The 15393-nt window shown below is 41.7% G+C and overlaps 1 protein-coding gene and 1 long non-coding RNA gene across 2 annotated transcripts in view; one reads left to right on the top strand and one right to left on the bottom strand.

The window, feature by feature from the left end:
• The window catches only part of LOC144687829 (uncharacterized), a 701476-nt gene that overhangs the window by 45145 nt on the left and 640938 nt on the right, over positions 1-15393 (top strand). The gene's annotated exons all lie outside the window — the stretch shown is intronic.
• The window catches only part of hectd4 (HECT domain E3 ubiquitin protein ligase 4), a 287263-nt gene that overhangs the window by 117876 nt on the left and 153994 nt on the right, over positions 1-15393 (bottom strand). The window contains exons 25-30 of the mRNA XM_078554314.1: positions 8574-8816; positions 7289-7481; positions 6394-6498; positions 5006-5094; positions 2747-2922; positions 1958-2093 (exon numbers count right to left, since the gene is read on the bottom strand). Of these exons, the coding sequence (XP_078410440.1) occupies positions 1958-2093; positions 2747-2922; positions 5006-5094; positions 6394-6498; positions 7289-7481; positions 8574-8816 (942 nt within the window). The remainder of the gene's footprint in view (positions 1-1957; positions 2094-2746; positions 2923-5005; positions 5095-6393; positions 6499-7288; positions 7482-8573; positions 8817-15393) is intronic.

The following is a 15393-nucleotide window of genomic DNA, read 5'->3' as shown; positions in this document are numbered from 1 at the left end:
ACACTCCATCCTGGCTTGGAAATGTATTGCCATTCCTCTTAGTCACTGGTTAAAGATCTTGGAACTCCTTACCCAACAGCAATGTGGGTGTGTATATATTGCCTAGGCTGCAGTAGTTCAGTAAGACAAGCCCACCAGTAGCTTCTCAAGAGCAATAAATGCACAAAGAATAAAAAAACTGAGATACATGTGACGTCACTTGAGCAGAGTGGCTCAATTCACATTGAGGTACGCCTTGGAGCCTTGCAATCCTATAAAAATATAGTGCAGACCTATCCAGTTAGTAGTGAGTGGAAAATGTTGACGGATGTTCTTCCTACATAAATAAGGGGAAAATACTGAACAAAAAATCACTCTCTCCTGGAGGAATTCCTTTTCCTGCAGAACTCCATGCTCTGGGTATCTCAGAGCTAAAATTTGGAAGTTTCAGTACAAGCCTTCAATAACTGATCAAACTTTATCATTTGGACTGAACTTGCAAGCTACTGTTTCATAAAGCCTATGTTGGTGTCTGGCATAACAGAATTGGCAAGCAGTATGGATGAAGAACGGGATCACGGTTAGCAACTAATCAAAATAAGTGCAGCTTCAAACAGCAGAAAAGTAAACAGAAGCAGTGATACTAGGGCCAGAGATTTGAAGTACATTAGATTACAATTCCAGTCTGCAGACAGCAAATCAGAGATAGGCTAACAGTGTGTATGTCATGAAGATATTAATGCGTATAATGTTATTGGAAATCATTTTAAATTGGACTTGTAGTAGGGTGATTCTGTGGGTGTTTGTGTCTTAATTGGATTAAAGCCAGCTCGTCTGGGTGCTTTGATGTACAGTGGTTGAGAGATGTTAAACAGTAAGGTAAGAGTACATTTGCATTTTGTTGAATAAACCATTCAAAGACTGGGGGTGAATTCTTGCACCTAGCTAGGAGACACCAAGCAATATGTTTGTATTACTAATAAAATTGGTACTTTGACAGGTGTTTTATTGTTAGAAGAGGTGGAGTTCAAAGGGCCTGGTGATACAATGAGAATTTACATTCAAAGGGAAGGCTAGGTATATAAAGTAAAAGGGTTTTGTGTGGAAGTCAGAGGCATGTAAGATCCAAGCCTGTAAGCCTACCACTCTGTCTGTGAAGGAACAAATTGAAAGGAACCTCATTTTGAATTCGTAAGATAAAATGTGCTTCGGTGTCTGTTTAAGTCTATGGGTTATTGTTGCCTTGGGGGAGATTACCTGGGAGTGATTCATTTGGGGATTTGTTTAAAAGTTATTATGGTAGTAATCTGTAGACACGTGCATGTGTTTAAATTTGTGGTTAAATTAATAAATGTTTAATTTAATTTATATAAAAAAACCTCGAGGATTGGTGGTTTTTATGCCTGAATTCAGAAATGCACCTCAAACATACCAAGTGAAAATATAGGTTATGACAGTTGTTTAAAGTTTCCCTCTGGGATTTTAAATAGCTGAGCCTTTACCAACTGCTGTGTCATAACAGTGTACCATCTATAAGATGCCCTGCAGCAATTGCCAAAGCTCTTTTGATAGCACCTCCTAAACCCTGACCTCTACTAGAAGAAAAAGGGAAGCAGGTGCACAGAAACACTACTACCTGCAAGTTTTCCTCCAAGTCACACACCTTCCACTATATCGCATAACTTCACTATTGTTGGGCCAAAATCTTGAAAGGGCTCTCCTAACACCACTGTGGCTACACCTATACCACATGGACTACAGCGGTTCAAAAAGGGTTACCCTCACCTTCTCGAAGGTAATTAGGGATAGGGAATAAATGTCAGCCTTGCCAGCAACATCCATATCCCATGAACAAATACTCTCAATCATACTCACAGGCATGCATACTTAAATACTGTGATTGCACAACAATGATTGAAACTGTACTCCATGATGATCAGGACTTATTGGAATTATCCAATTTTACTTAATTCTTTACCTCTGGTTGGCCCGCGTGAATTCTAAATCCTCATTTGCAATCATTTCCAGGTCAGAGGGCGCTGACATACTACGCAGGAAGACAGGTTGGCGAACAGTGTGAGAAATCACCTTGGTTTCAGATGATGATTTACAAGCTGGTAAAATAAACAGGGATATGTCAGGAAGACAAACGTGCACTAAATATTTCTGCAAATAATATCAATTTGTGATCACTTAGTTCAATGCATGATAACTTGTCCCAGCTATCTTAATCCATACTTTCACTGTTACGCTTCCTATAGGCCACCCAGCCACCATTTCTCCTCACGAAATACACTGCAAAAATGCAAACAGTGGACAAAAGTAGCTTGTAACAGTAATCTGGAAGTGATCCTAACTGAGAATGTGCTTTTTCACATCTAGTTGAAATATTTCATCAAATTTACTGGCCAATATTATGCACCTATCACAATGCAGGTTTTTCCACTTTATTGTCCAATGCAAGGAATTAAAGATTATTTTTTAAAAAAAGGACACTAAACATTTACTCAAACTGCACAGTTATTAATATCACAAGGGACCAGACATTCACCCAAAATTATCTGAACTGGTTGCTATATTCTCTAATGCTTACACATCTATGATTTTTTCAAGCTCAAACTACTTAGTACACTGATGATACCAACATTACATTGATGACAATTGTTCGCCATATGGTTGAGCTCTAAAGTCAAACACAAAACAACCAAGAACAGAAAAGACCTTTTCCTCCTTTACCACCTTCACCTGTTCAAGTCAGCATCAGTACCTGGTGTGTCAGCTGGGGTTCCTGAAATACTCCTGGTCAGACCAGACTGTGCTGCTATGGTAACGTGCAGCAACAACTCAGCCCGATTCATCAAGCTTTTCACCAAAGCTTTCGTTTTTGCTAAAGAATGTGAAGATTTCGGCATCAAAGAGTTCACCTCCTGACCAAACTTCTCTCTGTAATAAACAAAATTTTAATTAGAAAACGGGCAAGAATAAACAACGCAAATAAATGTATTCTACTTGAGATTTAGCACCATGGATATGAAAACACGTGGTAGAGACAGCCAAACAAACTATCTCCAGTGTCAAACAGGCCATTTGTTCTTGTTACATGTTGTAAAGGGCAACAATATGGTTTTTATAGTGGCGTCCAGCACCCACTCAGGAATATCAGTCACAGTTGAATGAGTTATGAGAACAGTTCAGCTGAATATCACGCCAACTTGCTTTTCACTTCAAGTTTACCTTAATACTTATGGTAGTCACTAATAGTAGCCACTTGAGTAGATTCAAGGCTAAGAGAGGGAAAATAAGGATGGATGCACAAAACTGCATCCTCCCATCCTCTCAAGCCAATTGTCTGCATTTCATGTTAGCATTCAGCATTTAAACCCATAGTCCACTTGTATGTACATTGCATTGAAAATTACTGGAATCACATGCCAAACAGCCCATTTTCTATTGAGTCACCCATCACTCAGTGTGAACACCATCCTGTTGATTGGTTATTGATGTAACACCATAAGATGGCATTGCCACAGATAAGTCATATATCAGTGATAAACTCAGGGCTGATGAGGCCTTGTGTGATTGCTGTTTCAATGATGTCTGAACCTGAATAGCATGTGCTTAAGCAACGATACTTGTTGTGCAGAATAGATCTGCACAATAAGCATTTCATGCACACAATTCTTACACTTCCAGGCATCATCAACTGTATCCTGTTCCCAGTCCTTGACAAAAATATTAAGTCTAAGTTGAGAACTGAAGGATTTTATCCCCTGAAAGCACTTATATCGACAACACTGGCTAGATTCTAATGTTGTTTATAATGTGCTTTAATTGGTTTGACTTTCCATGTTGGCTTAAAATTGTTGTATAGGCTCATATTAATTCACACTAAAATAATCACTTGTAATTTGTTTTCATAAGTTATAGACCTATTTTTAATTTTAGTTTCAATTCCCCACCTCCCACCCACTAATATTTGGAAGTACTGACTCTTGGCTAGAAAAGGGTTCCTTATAACTTGAGCCAAGACTGTGAATGGTGGCAGGTCAATCTACTGAAAGCGGTATCACAACCAAGTTGATCCTATCCTCATTGGATGTCCAGAAACTCAAATTTGCAAAAGAGGCTTTTGCATTACAATTATAAATGGGTCGATTTCTTCCTCCTTAAATCAGATATCCTAAATAAAAATCAATTAATGCAATTCAGGGATCAATTGTGGAACCTTTCTGGCATTTATGGTTCAACTACACAATGGATAAACATCTAGAATTGATTCAGGGCTACTTTTGACTTAACAGCTTTTCTCAGAATAGGTCAGTTTGCTAATCTTTAGGATGACTTGTATGCACATTGCGGTGTATGCAATAAGGCACACTTCTCCCATTTTTTTTTTCAACAGTAGAATTGCCCCAATTTCTACAAATGTCATTTAACTCTATTCATTGTTTTGGACTCAAATTTACACATTAATCACAAGTGAAAGATGAACCAACACAAATCTAACTGGGAAGGCTATGTACAACACAAGCTGCAGAAACCACTGATGTCCTGTAGTGCATCCAGCTCAAGAGAACAATTTCTTCTTAGCTACCTTGCCTCATCTTCTGAAAGTACTATTGCTCTGGCAGCCATACAGTACCTTGCCTAAGTGGACCACTGTTCACATGAGAGCCCAAACAGTGAGTGTTGCCAGGCCATTCAACTATGAGGGATATTAAACCCCAGTCTAATCCTCTGTTCACCTGTCATTCATAAGCATGCACTTTTTAGCAGGAGACATTGGAAATCAATCAGGAGCAGGAACCCTGCCTGATTTTCTCCTATCTGTGCATAGGAGCAATGAGTAGAAATGTACAGCTTCTACTTCCTCTCTACCCAAGATCAGCCAACACAGCGGAGAACAGGAATTAAATCTCAGACCTCTGGTTTATAAAACCTAATACCTCAGGCCATGATTTAAGGCAATAGACAAAGCTTTAAGCAAGACAAACAATTATCACCACAGCAGCTAATATCATCATACCTTAGTAAAAGGACCATGTTCTCCAAGTCATTAGAGTCAAATGGCATCTCCTTCAGGGAGCAAAGCAACTCTAACTCCTTGATTTTACTCTGGTGGAAAAAAAGTACGATTACTATTTTATTTTGGAATCAACTATCAGTTTTTAATCAATGGGACTGTCTGGCGTGAAGCAATTAGCTTGTAATACAAGTTCAGAATCAGGAATACCTATTGTAAAAGTTTCACCTTTACCTCACTCCAGAACTGGTTCACAGAATTGAGGTTGATATTTCAGGGCAATACTGAGGGAGTGATGTATCTGTCAAGGATGCAGCTTTCAGGTGAGATGTTAAACAGAGATGATGAGATGGACACAGATTCCAGTACTATTCAAAGAGCAAGAAGCTCTTCTGTTGTTCTGGTCAACATTACTTACTCAATCAACATCAGCAAAAACAATTTAGATGGTCACTAATCTCACTTGTTGGTCCTGGAAGAAAAGATGGGCTGCCATATTTCTTGATAAAGCAATAGTGGTGCTTCAAAAAAAATTAGACAATTTTCAGACCAGCACAGGGGCACCCATATTGGACCACATGACCAGATACTACAAAAATGCAAGTCCATTATTTCTTTTTGTAGACAAAAAACAAATATCCAAGCTTTGTAATAGCTCAGCAAATCAAAAATTCACTGCACAACAACGCATAGATTTGTGCATAATCATGTACACTTCATGCAAAGGTATGAGATTGATCATATACAACCAAGTTACAGATCGTTTTGATCTTTCAGCAATCCGGTTAAGTTGAGAAACTAATTTTGCAATAGGGTCCTGCAAAGAGACCACCTGCTCTTAGGGCCTAGAGTTTTTGGCTTGCACATACTGTGGGATATTAGGCAAGCAGCAGAACTGTCCAGTCAACAATCTCTCAGGGCCAGAGGTACCACACATTGGACCATAAGACGTTCTTCACCTCTACAAAAAGGAAAATATTGTAGACGCTGGAAATCTAAAATTAAAACAGAAAACGCTAGAAATACTCAGGTCAGGCAGCATCCATGAAGAGAGAAACAGAGTTAACGCTTCAGGTTGATGACCTTTCATCAGAACATCAAGTCGTCAATCTGAAACACTATCTCTTTCGCTCTTCATAAATGTTGCCTGACTTATGTATTTTCAGCATTTTCTGATTTCGTGTCCTTTACTTCCCATTCACTGTTGAGATGAAAAGTAGTAACATAAGATGATACTTCAATAACTTCCACACATATATTGATGGACAATGTGTTGAATCCAGTTCCCTACATTTCCAACCATGACCTCAGAGGACTAAGTGAAGTCAGTGGTTTAGGTTCAACGTTATCAGCAAAGACGACTTTAATCATTTTTACATTTAAATGCTAACCTCATTGAAGTGATAGTCATGGAAAAATGGCAGATTGTTTTCCAGTTTTCCTTGCTGGCCATCTTCCATTTCATTCTGCCATTTCTGCTCAAGCTCTGCTACACTCTATGAGATAACAAACATCAGTAAAACAAACGTAAGATCATCCTAAAGAACATTCAGATATGAGAAAACATCTAGATATCTAGATGTGCGTTTAACAGCAGGAATGAAAGGTTTGTACAATCTGTTGGAATAAAATAGTTGGCTATTCAACTAGAGCTAATCACAAGTTATCAAAGAGAATCATTGAGAAGAGGCTTGGTGCTCCCTTCATACATTGGAAGTCACATTAAAAAGAGATAATTGAAGAAATAAGTACATTTTGTACATTTTCAGACACCTCCCAACAGCTGGTAACAGAGGCCTGAGAAGTGGCCAACTGGTCATCCTCAGTGAGGGAATGATAGCAGAATTTTTTTGTAGAGAGCAGAATGAGAATGAATAATAAAAATAAACTCCATTTTTAGTTGGCACATTGACAAAAATGACAAATATTTTAGTCAAGTCTAGGATTTCAGGATAAATTATGTTTTAAGTGAGCAAATACAATTCCCAACGGCTAAATACATTTCCATTATTGAAAGCTGTAAAACTCCAAAGAAAGCTGCATTGAATCTTAACACATTAACTCCTAGATTTATATCATATAGACAATATATTTTTGTTTTCACATATTCTTCTTATAATTCTCATCAATTTAGGATGGCTTCAGGGAACCCATGAAGATTGTTATCCATCAATCAAATACCTGTAAATGCTCCCTGACATGCCCCCTTCCCAAAAGCAGCTATGTGTACATTCTACCCCACATCTAAAACAGGCATATCAAGGTTCTTTCTGTCCCCAACTTTACCTGAAGTTGCCGCTCCATAGCATTAAGCTTTTTGAAAGTTTCTCCCATTATTTTACACAGCAGATCATACTCTTCCAGGTGCTCCTCTCGGTATTGGAAATTAATTAGAGACTGCAGCGCATCAATCAGATTCAAATGTTTGATCACACATGACACCACCATTTCTTCCATCACATCAGGCTGAATCACTTCCCTACAATCGAGAGGTAAAAAGCATCATTAGGGAGTGAGTGGCCAATTTTCACTTTAAAAACTGTTTCATCAGAACAATTTCAAGTCTGATAATTCAACACTTCAACATTCAATAAATAACCTTAGCCTCACACTGTAGAAACCAACTCTGCATTGAGCATTACTTTCTCACAGAGGGAGTGAGCACATCTTGTTGTAACTTACTACACTGTAATCTTGAATGTGCCTTTTCTCTCTCTATTATGGTTATCAAATGTGATAAATGCATCATATCCAGTCATGCAGCACCACAAACATTTGTATCAACTTAAGGGGAGGGATGTTTATTACATCATAATAACATGTTCAACTTACAGCTCCTGGAATGTGTTTCCAGTCCAGGGACAGGGAGTGATGCAAGAGAATGAAGGACGTGGGTGGAGTAAGAATTACAATTAATGCTTTACCATTACATTGTTATTTTTGTAATGAAATATTTTTGCTGTCATTTCTGTAGAAATGAACATCTCATAACGGCAAGCGCCCAGAACAGTGTTAAACTGAGCCATTAAGACCTCAAAAGTCCCAGTTTTGATCACCAGCCTTTATTAATGGATCTATTCTGGGATAATAATGTAGTTGCTACAGGTGGTCTTAAAGGCCATGGGCTAGGGAAAGGTGGGGGGGAAATCCAGCACCTGTTTCCTTGATCATTATTCCTTAACTGTTGCTGGAAAGTGCATGAGCATGTGGATGTCAGAAGAGAACAAAATTCAGGCATGATTGAAATGTGGCCACTACTGCTAAATAGCATGCTGACACTCATTATCTAGGCTTGGACATGAAGGGCCATTTGTAACAGGGACAGCTGGCACCCATGGAATCACACCACAAGCGTCAGTGCCCCCTCCGCCCACCACCCATCCCAAGGAATGAGAAAGCATCAATAAATACAAAAGAACATTATAGAACTAAATAGTTGTCTAAAGTATTAAGTTATTCAGATTCAGCTGTTTTTTCCTACGATCCTTTACACTTTCACAAAGGGGCTTTGATGCCCTAACATTTGTACCTTACAAGATAGAAATACTGATATTTAAGGGATCACACTCACTTAATGCTTGGTCTGAACTGAGGTCGTGCTCTGCCAGATATTTCCCTGAGTTTTCCCATTATTCCAGGAGGCAGACGAATCCTTGGCAAATCAAAGTAGTGCCCTGTTACCGGAGGTGGTGGTGCGAGTGCATCACAAGGATACGTGAACTCCCTGTCTTCCTCAATAGTTAGTGGCAGAGGAGAGGGACTTGGTGTCAAAGCAGGAGATAAGGCACCGTTAGCTTCAACCTGCCATTGGCATCTGTCAGCAAGAGATTGGAAAGATTTATATATTTGATTCCAGCACAAAGTGCACAACTTCATTTTTCACTTTGCAAGAGAATGTGTTTCTGTTGAGCAATGGCATGCAGAGCATAGAATGATTACAATGTGCAGTCACCAGGTACTTTTCCTTATACCAGGTTTAAATGACAATGTCCACTGACCCACACTTCCTTGACTGAAATGTGATCTTAGGCACAAAGTAATCAAAGATAACATGCCCTGATGAATTACAAACCAGTTTACAATCACACTGTACACAGCAAACAGTAACTTCAAACCTCTCCAACTAATAGGCGCACAATACACAAATCATAAATTTTAGGCAGTAGCTGCAAATCAGATTTACTAAGTAGCAAGTAAATCGCATTGGCTTACTAAAATGACAAAATATCTAACTGTGAAAGCTCTCATATTTCACAACTAAGTAAATAACGATTAGATTTTTAAAAATATTAATTGGGACGAGGATTCAGAGTATAGAGCTGTTAATCAAAACCAGCAGTCACTCTGAAGTGCTTGTTACAATACTCATACCTGCTGGTGGTTTAACATCCTCAAATGATTAGCTGCCCTCTCGTAAAAGGTGAGTAAGCTTCCAACCTCCTTCAAACCATTCCAAAAGGTTTTAAATATGGCCATGCATACTTCTTCCAAAATATAATTAAAGAAAAATAATTTGAATCACATTATTTCCTTAGCAATGAGCCATGATTGGAGGGATTACCAGTCTAGATAATTTGTACTTTCCACTGGGACTCTGGGCAGAATTTTGCCCTTGATGGGCGGGCGGGCCCCACCAGCTCAGTAGAGGTCTGGCAGCCGATCGCCGCTGCCGAAACAGGCCCTGCCGCCATTTTGAGTGGGTGGGCCAATTAAGGCCCGCCCAGTGGGCTGCCCGACAGGAAGCGCTATGTGCTTCCTGTGCGGTGGGGAGGGATTCCCCAACTGTCAGAGTGCGCTCTTTTGCACATGTGCGCGAAAGAGCGCACATCTCCCCGAAACTAAGTGCTGCCTCAGGGAGAGCGCTGACAGTTTTTGAAAGTTGAAAAATAGAAAAATAAAAAAATTATTAACATGTCCCCCTCATGTGACAATGTCACACGAGATGGGACATGTTAATAAATATCACATAAACTTTATTAAAGTTTTTTTAAAACAGACATGAAACCTCATCCCGGCAGTGGATGAGGTTTCATGTGTTTTCAGAAGCCCGCTGGGGCTCCTGGTCTGCCCGCCGACCTTAAGGTTGGACGGGCAGGGCCTTTAATTGGCTTAATTATCCTGTCAATGGCCATTGACAGGTCGGTGGGCGGACAGCTGATTTTGCTGTCCGCCTGCCTTCCTGAATATTTAAATGGGGCGGGATGACGTCAGGTGTTTCCCCCCCCAATATTATCCCGCGTCATTTTCGTGTCGGCGAACGGGCACCGCCCCCAGCTCGCCAACGGAAAAATTCTGCCCTCTGTTTCTAGCCATGTGCCAACCAGTTTGAAGTGTTTAGCATTCCCATGAAGAATTTAATTACACAGCAATTCTTCCATGATGTTACTCAGTAAGTTGAAAGCAGCACAAAAACAAAAATACCTGGAAAAACTCAGCAGGTCTGATAGCATCTGCAGAGAGAATATACAGTTGACGTTTCGAGTCCATATGACCCTTCATCAGAACTAAGACATATAGAAATGAGATGAAATATAAGCTGGTAGAAGGGGGTGGGACAGGAGAGTTCGATAGGGGGCCAGTGATAGGGGAGGCCAAGAAGAGACTGCCAAAGATTTCATAGACAAAAGGACAAAGGGGTGTTGACGGTGGTGATATTATCTAAAGGATGTGCTAATGGGGACATTAAGGGAAGCAAGCTAGTGGCAGATGGCCCTAGTGCGGGTGGGGTGGGGGGGGAAGGGACTGAAATGGGCTAAAAGGTGGAGATGAAACAATAGATCGAAATAAGTTTAAAAATAAGAGGGAAAAGAAAAAAATATAGTTGTAAAAAAATGATAAATTATTGGAAAAAGGGGGATCGGATAGGGGGTGGGGATGGAGGAGAGTGTTCATGATCTGAAATTGTTGAACTCAATATTAAGTCCGGAAGAGTCTAAAGTACCTAGTCGGAAGATGAGGTGCTGTTCCTCCAGTTTGCGTTGAGCTTCTCTGGAACATTGCAGCAGGCCAAGGACGGACATGTGGGCATGAGCGCAGGCTGGTGTGTTGAAATGGTAAGCGACAGGGAGGTCTGGGTCATGCTTGCGGACAGGCCGAAGGTGCTCTGCAAAGCGGTCACCCAGTCTGTGTTTGGTCTCTCCAATGTAGAGGGAGCAGCGAATGCAGTGGACTAAATTGAGGGAAGTGCAAGTGAAGCACAGCTTCACTTAAAAGGAGCGTTTGGGCCTTTGGGTGTTGAGGGGGGGGGGGGAAGTAAAGGGGCAGGTGTTGCACCTTTTGCGGTTGCATGGGAAGGTGCTGTGGGAGGGGGTGATGGAGGAGTGGACCAGGGTGTCACGGAGGGAACGATCCCTGTGGAAAGCGCCAGAGTGTGGGGGGGGGGGGGGGTGGCGGAGAGAGGATGTGTGTGTGTGTGTGAAGGGAAGATGTGTTTGGTGGTGGCATCATGCTGGAGTTGGCGGAAATGGCGGAGGATGATCCTTTGAACGTGGAGGCTGGTGGGGTGATAAGTGAGGACAAGGGGAACCCTATCATGGGAGAGCAAGGTGTGAGGGCGGGTGCGCGGGAAATGGGCCGGACACGGTTGAGGGCCCTGTCAGCCACCGTGGGTGGAAAACCTCGGTTAAGGAAGACATGTCACTGTTTTTAAAAGTGGCATCATCAGAACAGATGCGACGGAGGCAAAGGAACTGAGAGAATGGGATGGAGTCCTTACAGGAAGCGGGGTGTGAGGAGCTGTAGTCGAGGTAGCTGTGGGAGTCGGTAGACTTGTAATGAATATTGGTGGACAGTCTATCACCAGAAATTGAGACAGAGAGGTCAAGGAAGGGAAGGGAAGTGTCAGTGATGGGGCATGTGAAAATGATGGAGGGGTGGAAATTGGAAGCAAAAGTAATAAATTTTTCCAGATCCAGGCGAGAGGATGAAGCGGCACCGAAGCAGTCATCAATGTACCGGAGAAAGAGTTGTGGGAGGGGGCCTGAGTAGGACTGGAACAAGGGATGTTTCACATACCCCATAAAGAGGTGTTAGTTTCCATTTCCGCCAACTCCAGCATGATGCCACCACCATAACTGGGGCCCATGCGGGTACCCATAGCCACACCTTTTATTTGGAGGAAGTGAGACGAGTTTAAGGAGAAATTGTTCAGTAAGAGAACAAGTTCAGCCAGACGGGGGAGAGTGGTGGTGGATGGGGATTGTTCGGGCCTCTGCTCGAGGAAGAAGCGGAGAGCCCTCAGGCAATCCCGGTGGGGGATGGAAGTGTAGAGGGATTGGACGTCCATGGTGAAGAGGTGGCAGTTGGGGCCAGGGAACTGGAAATTGTTGATATGATGTAGGGTGTGAGAGGAATCGTGGATGTAGGTGGGAAGAGACTGGACAAGGGGAGAGAGAATGGAGTCAAGATAGCAAGAAATGAGTTCTGTGGGGCAGGAACAGACTGATGCGATTGATCTGGCGGGACCGTCCTGTCTGTGGATTTTGGGTAGGAGGTAGAAGCGGGCCGTCCGAGGTTGGGAGACTATGAGGTTGAAAGCTGTGAGGGAAGATCTCTAGAGGAGATGAGGTCAGTGACAGCCCTGGAAACAATGGCTTGATGTTCAGTGGTGGGGTCATGGTCCAGGGGGAGGTAGGAGGAAGTGCTTGCGAGTTGATACTCAGCGTTGAAAGTAGCACTGTTTTACAACACACCTTTACAGTGCAGGAGGCAGCCATTCAGCCCATCGAGTCTGCACTGGCTCTCTAAAAGAGCATTCCACCTAGTCCCACTCTCGTGCCTTACTCCCATAACCTTGCACATTTCTTTTCAGGTAGCAATCCAACTCCCCTTTGAATACCTCGATCGAATCTGCCTCCACCACCCTTTCAGGAAGTTTGTTCGAGTCCAACCACCCTCGGGTGAAAAAATGTTTCCTCACATCACATTTACTCCTTTTGCCAATTATTTTGAAGCTGTGCCCTCTGGTTCTTGATGTTCTCTTGAGTGGGAACAGTTTATCACTATTTACCCTGTCCATATCCCTCAGGATCTTAAATACCTCTATCAAGTCTCCTCTCAGACTTCTTTTCTCCAGGGAAAAGAGTCCCAACCTTTCCAATCTATCCTCATGGCTATAGTTCTTTATCCCTGGAGCCATTCTTGTGAATCTCCACTGTACTCTCTCCAATGCCTTCACATCCTTCCTCAAGTATGGCACCCAGAACGGGACGCAGTACTCCAGATGAGACCTAACTAAGGTCTTTTTACAAGCTCAACATGACCTCCTTACTCTTGCATTCAATGCCCCTATTAATAAAGTCCAAGATACTATATGCTTTATTAACTGCTCTCTCAACATGCCCTGCCATCTTCAATGACCTATGTATGTATATACTTTTGTTCCTGCACCTCCTTTAGAGGCTCTTTCTTTATTTTATACTGTCTCACCATGTTCTTCCTGCTAAAATGAATCATCTCACACTTCTCTGCATTGAATTTCATCTGCCACTTGTCTGCCCAATCCACCAACATATCTATGTCCTTTTGAAGTTCAAGATCATCCCCATCACAGTTGACAACATTTCCAATCTTCGTATCATCTGCAAATTTTGAAATCATGCCCTGCACACCACAGTCTAGGTCATTAATATATATCAGGAAGAGCAAAAGTTCCAACACTGACCCCCCTGGGGAATCCAATACAAACCTTCCTCCAATCTGAAAAACGACCATTTATCACTGCCCTGTTTCCTGTCACTCAGCCAATTTCTTATCCAAGTGCCTACTTTCCCTTTTATTTCATGACCTAGTATTTTGCTCACAAGTCTGTTGTGTGGCACTGCATCGAATGCCTTTTGAAATTCCATATACACCACATCGACAGCGTTTCCCTTCAACCTTCTCTTGTTACCTCCTCAAAAAACTCTAGTATGTTAGTTAAATATGATTTTCCCTTAATGAATCCATGCTGGCTTTTCTTAATTGTCCTTCACTTGTCTAAATGACTATTGATTTTATCCCGTACTATTATTTCCAGGAGTTTCCCTACCACTGAGGTCAAACTGACTGGTCTGTAGTCGCCAGCTTTATCCTTGCACCCCTTTTTGAACAAGGCGTTATCATTCACAATTCTCCAGTCCTCTGGCACCTCCCTTGTGTCTAAGGAAGACTGGAAGATTATCACTAATGTCTCTGCAATTTCCACTCTCACTTCCCTCAGTACCCTTGGATGCATCTCATCATGTCCTGGTGCCTTATCTATTTTAAATAAAAATAGCCCTTCCAACACCTCCTTCTACTCAATTGTAAGTTCTTCTAGTGTACCAATTACCTCCTCTCTCACCTCGGCCTGGGTAGCATCTTCTTCATTTGCAAAGACAGGTGTAAAGTACTCTTCAATGCCTCTGCCATTTCTCCAACTGCCACATGCAAGTCTTCTTTTGTCCTGAATCGGCCATACTTTTTCTTTTATCACCCTTTTATTATTTACATGCTTATAGAAGACCTTGGGATTCCCTTTTATGCTTGCTGCCAGCCTCTTTTTATGCTCTCTCCTTGCTTTTCTTATTAATTTCTTCACTTCCCCTCCGTTTCTTCTATATTCAGCCTGATTCTCCATTGTATTTTCTACCTGACATCTGTTGTACGCTCACTTCTTCCTTTCCATCTTTACCTCTATCTCTCCAGTCATCCAGGACGCTCTGGATTTATTTGTCCTAACTTTCCCCTTCAATGCAGTATACCTTGACATTGTCTGCAATACTTTTTCTTTGAAGGTATTGTTCAGCCACTGCCTTTTCTGCCAACATTTGATTCCAACTCACTTGACTCAGGTGCATTCTCATCCCATCAAAGTTGGCTTTCCCCCAAATAATTATCCCTGCTCTGGATTGTTCCCTGTCCTTTTCCATGATTAACCTAAACCTTATGATACAATGGTCACTGTCCCCTAAAGGCTCTCCCACTGACATCTGATTCACTTGGGTCAACTCATTTCCCAGAACCAGGTCTAAAAGTGTATGTCTCTCATTGGATTGGAAACATACTGCTGCAGAAAATTATCTTGAACACATTCCAGGAACTCTCGCTCCTCTTGTCCTTTTGTACTATTCTTATCCCAGTCTATATTTGGGTAATTGAAGTCCCCCATTATGATGACTCTATGCTTCTTGCACTTCTCTGTAATTTCTTTGCAAATTTGTTTCTCCACATTCCTTCCACTAGTTGGTGGTCTATTTACTACACCAATCAATGTTATTGCACCTTTTTTTCATTCCTTACCTCCAGCCAGAAAGATTCTGTCCTTGGCCCCTCTGGAACATCCACTCTCTCCAGTACTGTAATGCCATCTTTAATCAATATTACCACTTCCCCCCTGCTTTTCTTCCTTTCCCGTCTCTCCTAAATACTTT

Source organism: Cetorhinus maximus, chromosome 12 (assembly GCF_964194155.1).
Source record: "Cetorhinus maximus chromosome 12, sCetMax3.hap1.1, whole genome shotgun sequence".
Classification (NCBI taxonomy): Eukaryota; Metazoa; Chordata; class Chondrichthyes; order Lamniformes; family Cetorhinidae; genus Cetorhinus; species Cetorhinus maximus.
The sequence above is the reverse complement of the archived record's forward strand: the minus strand, read 5'-3'. Positions and strand labels throughout refer to the sequence as shown.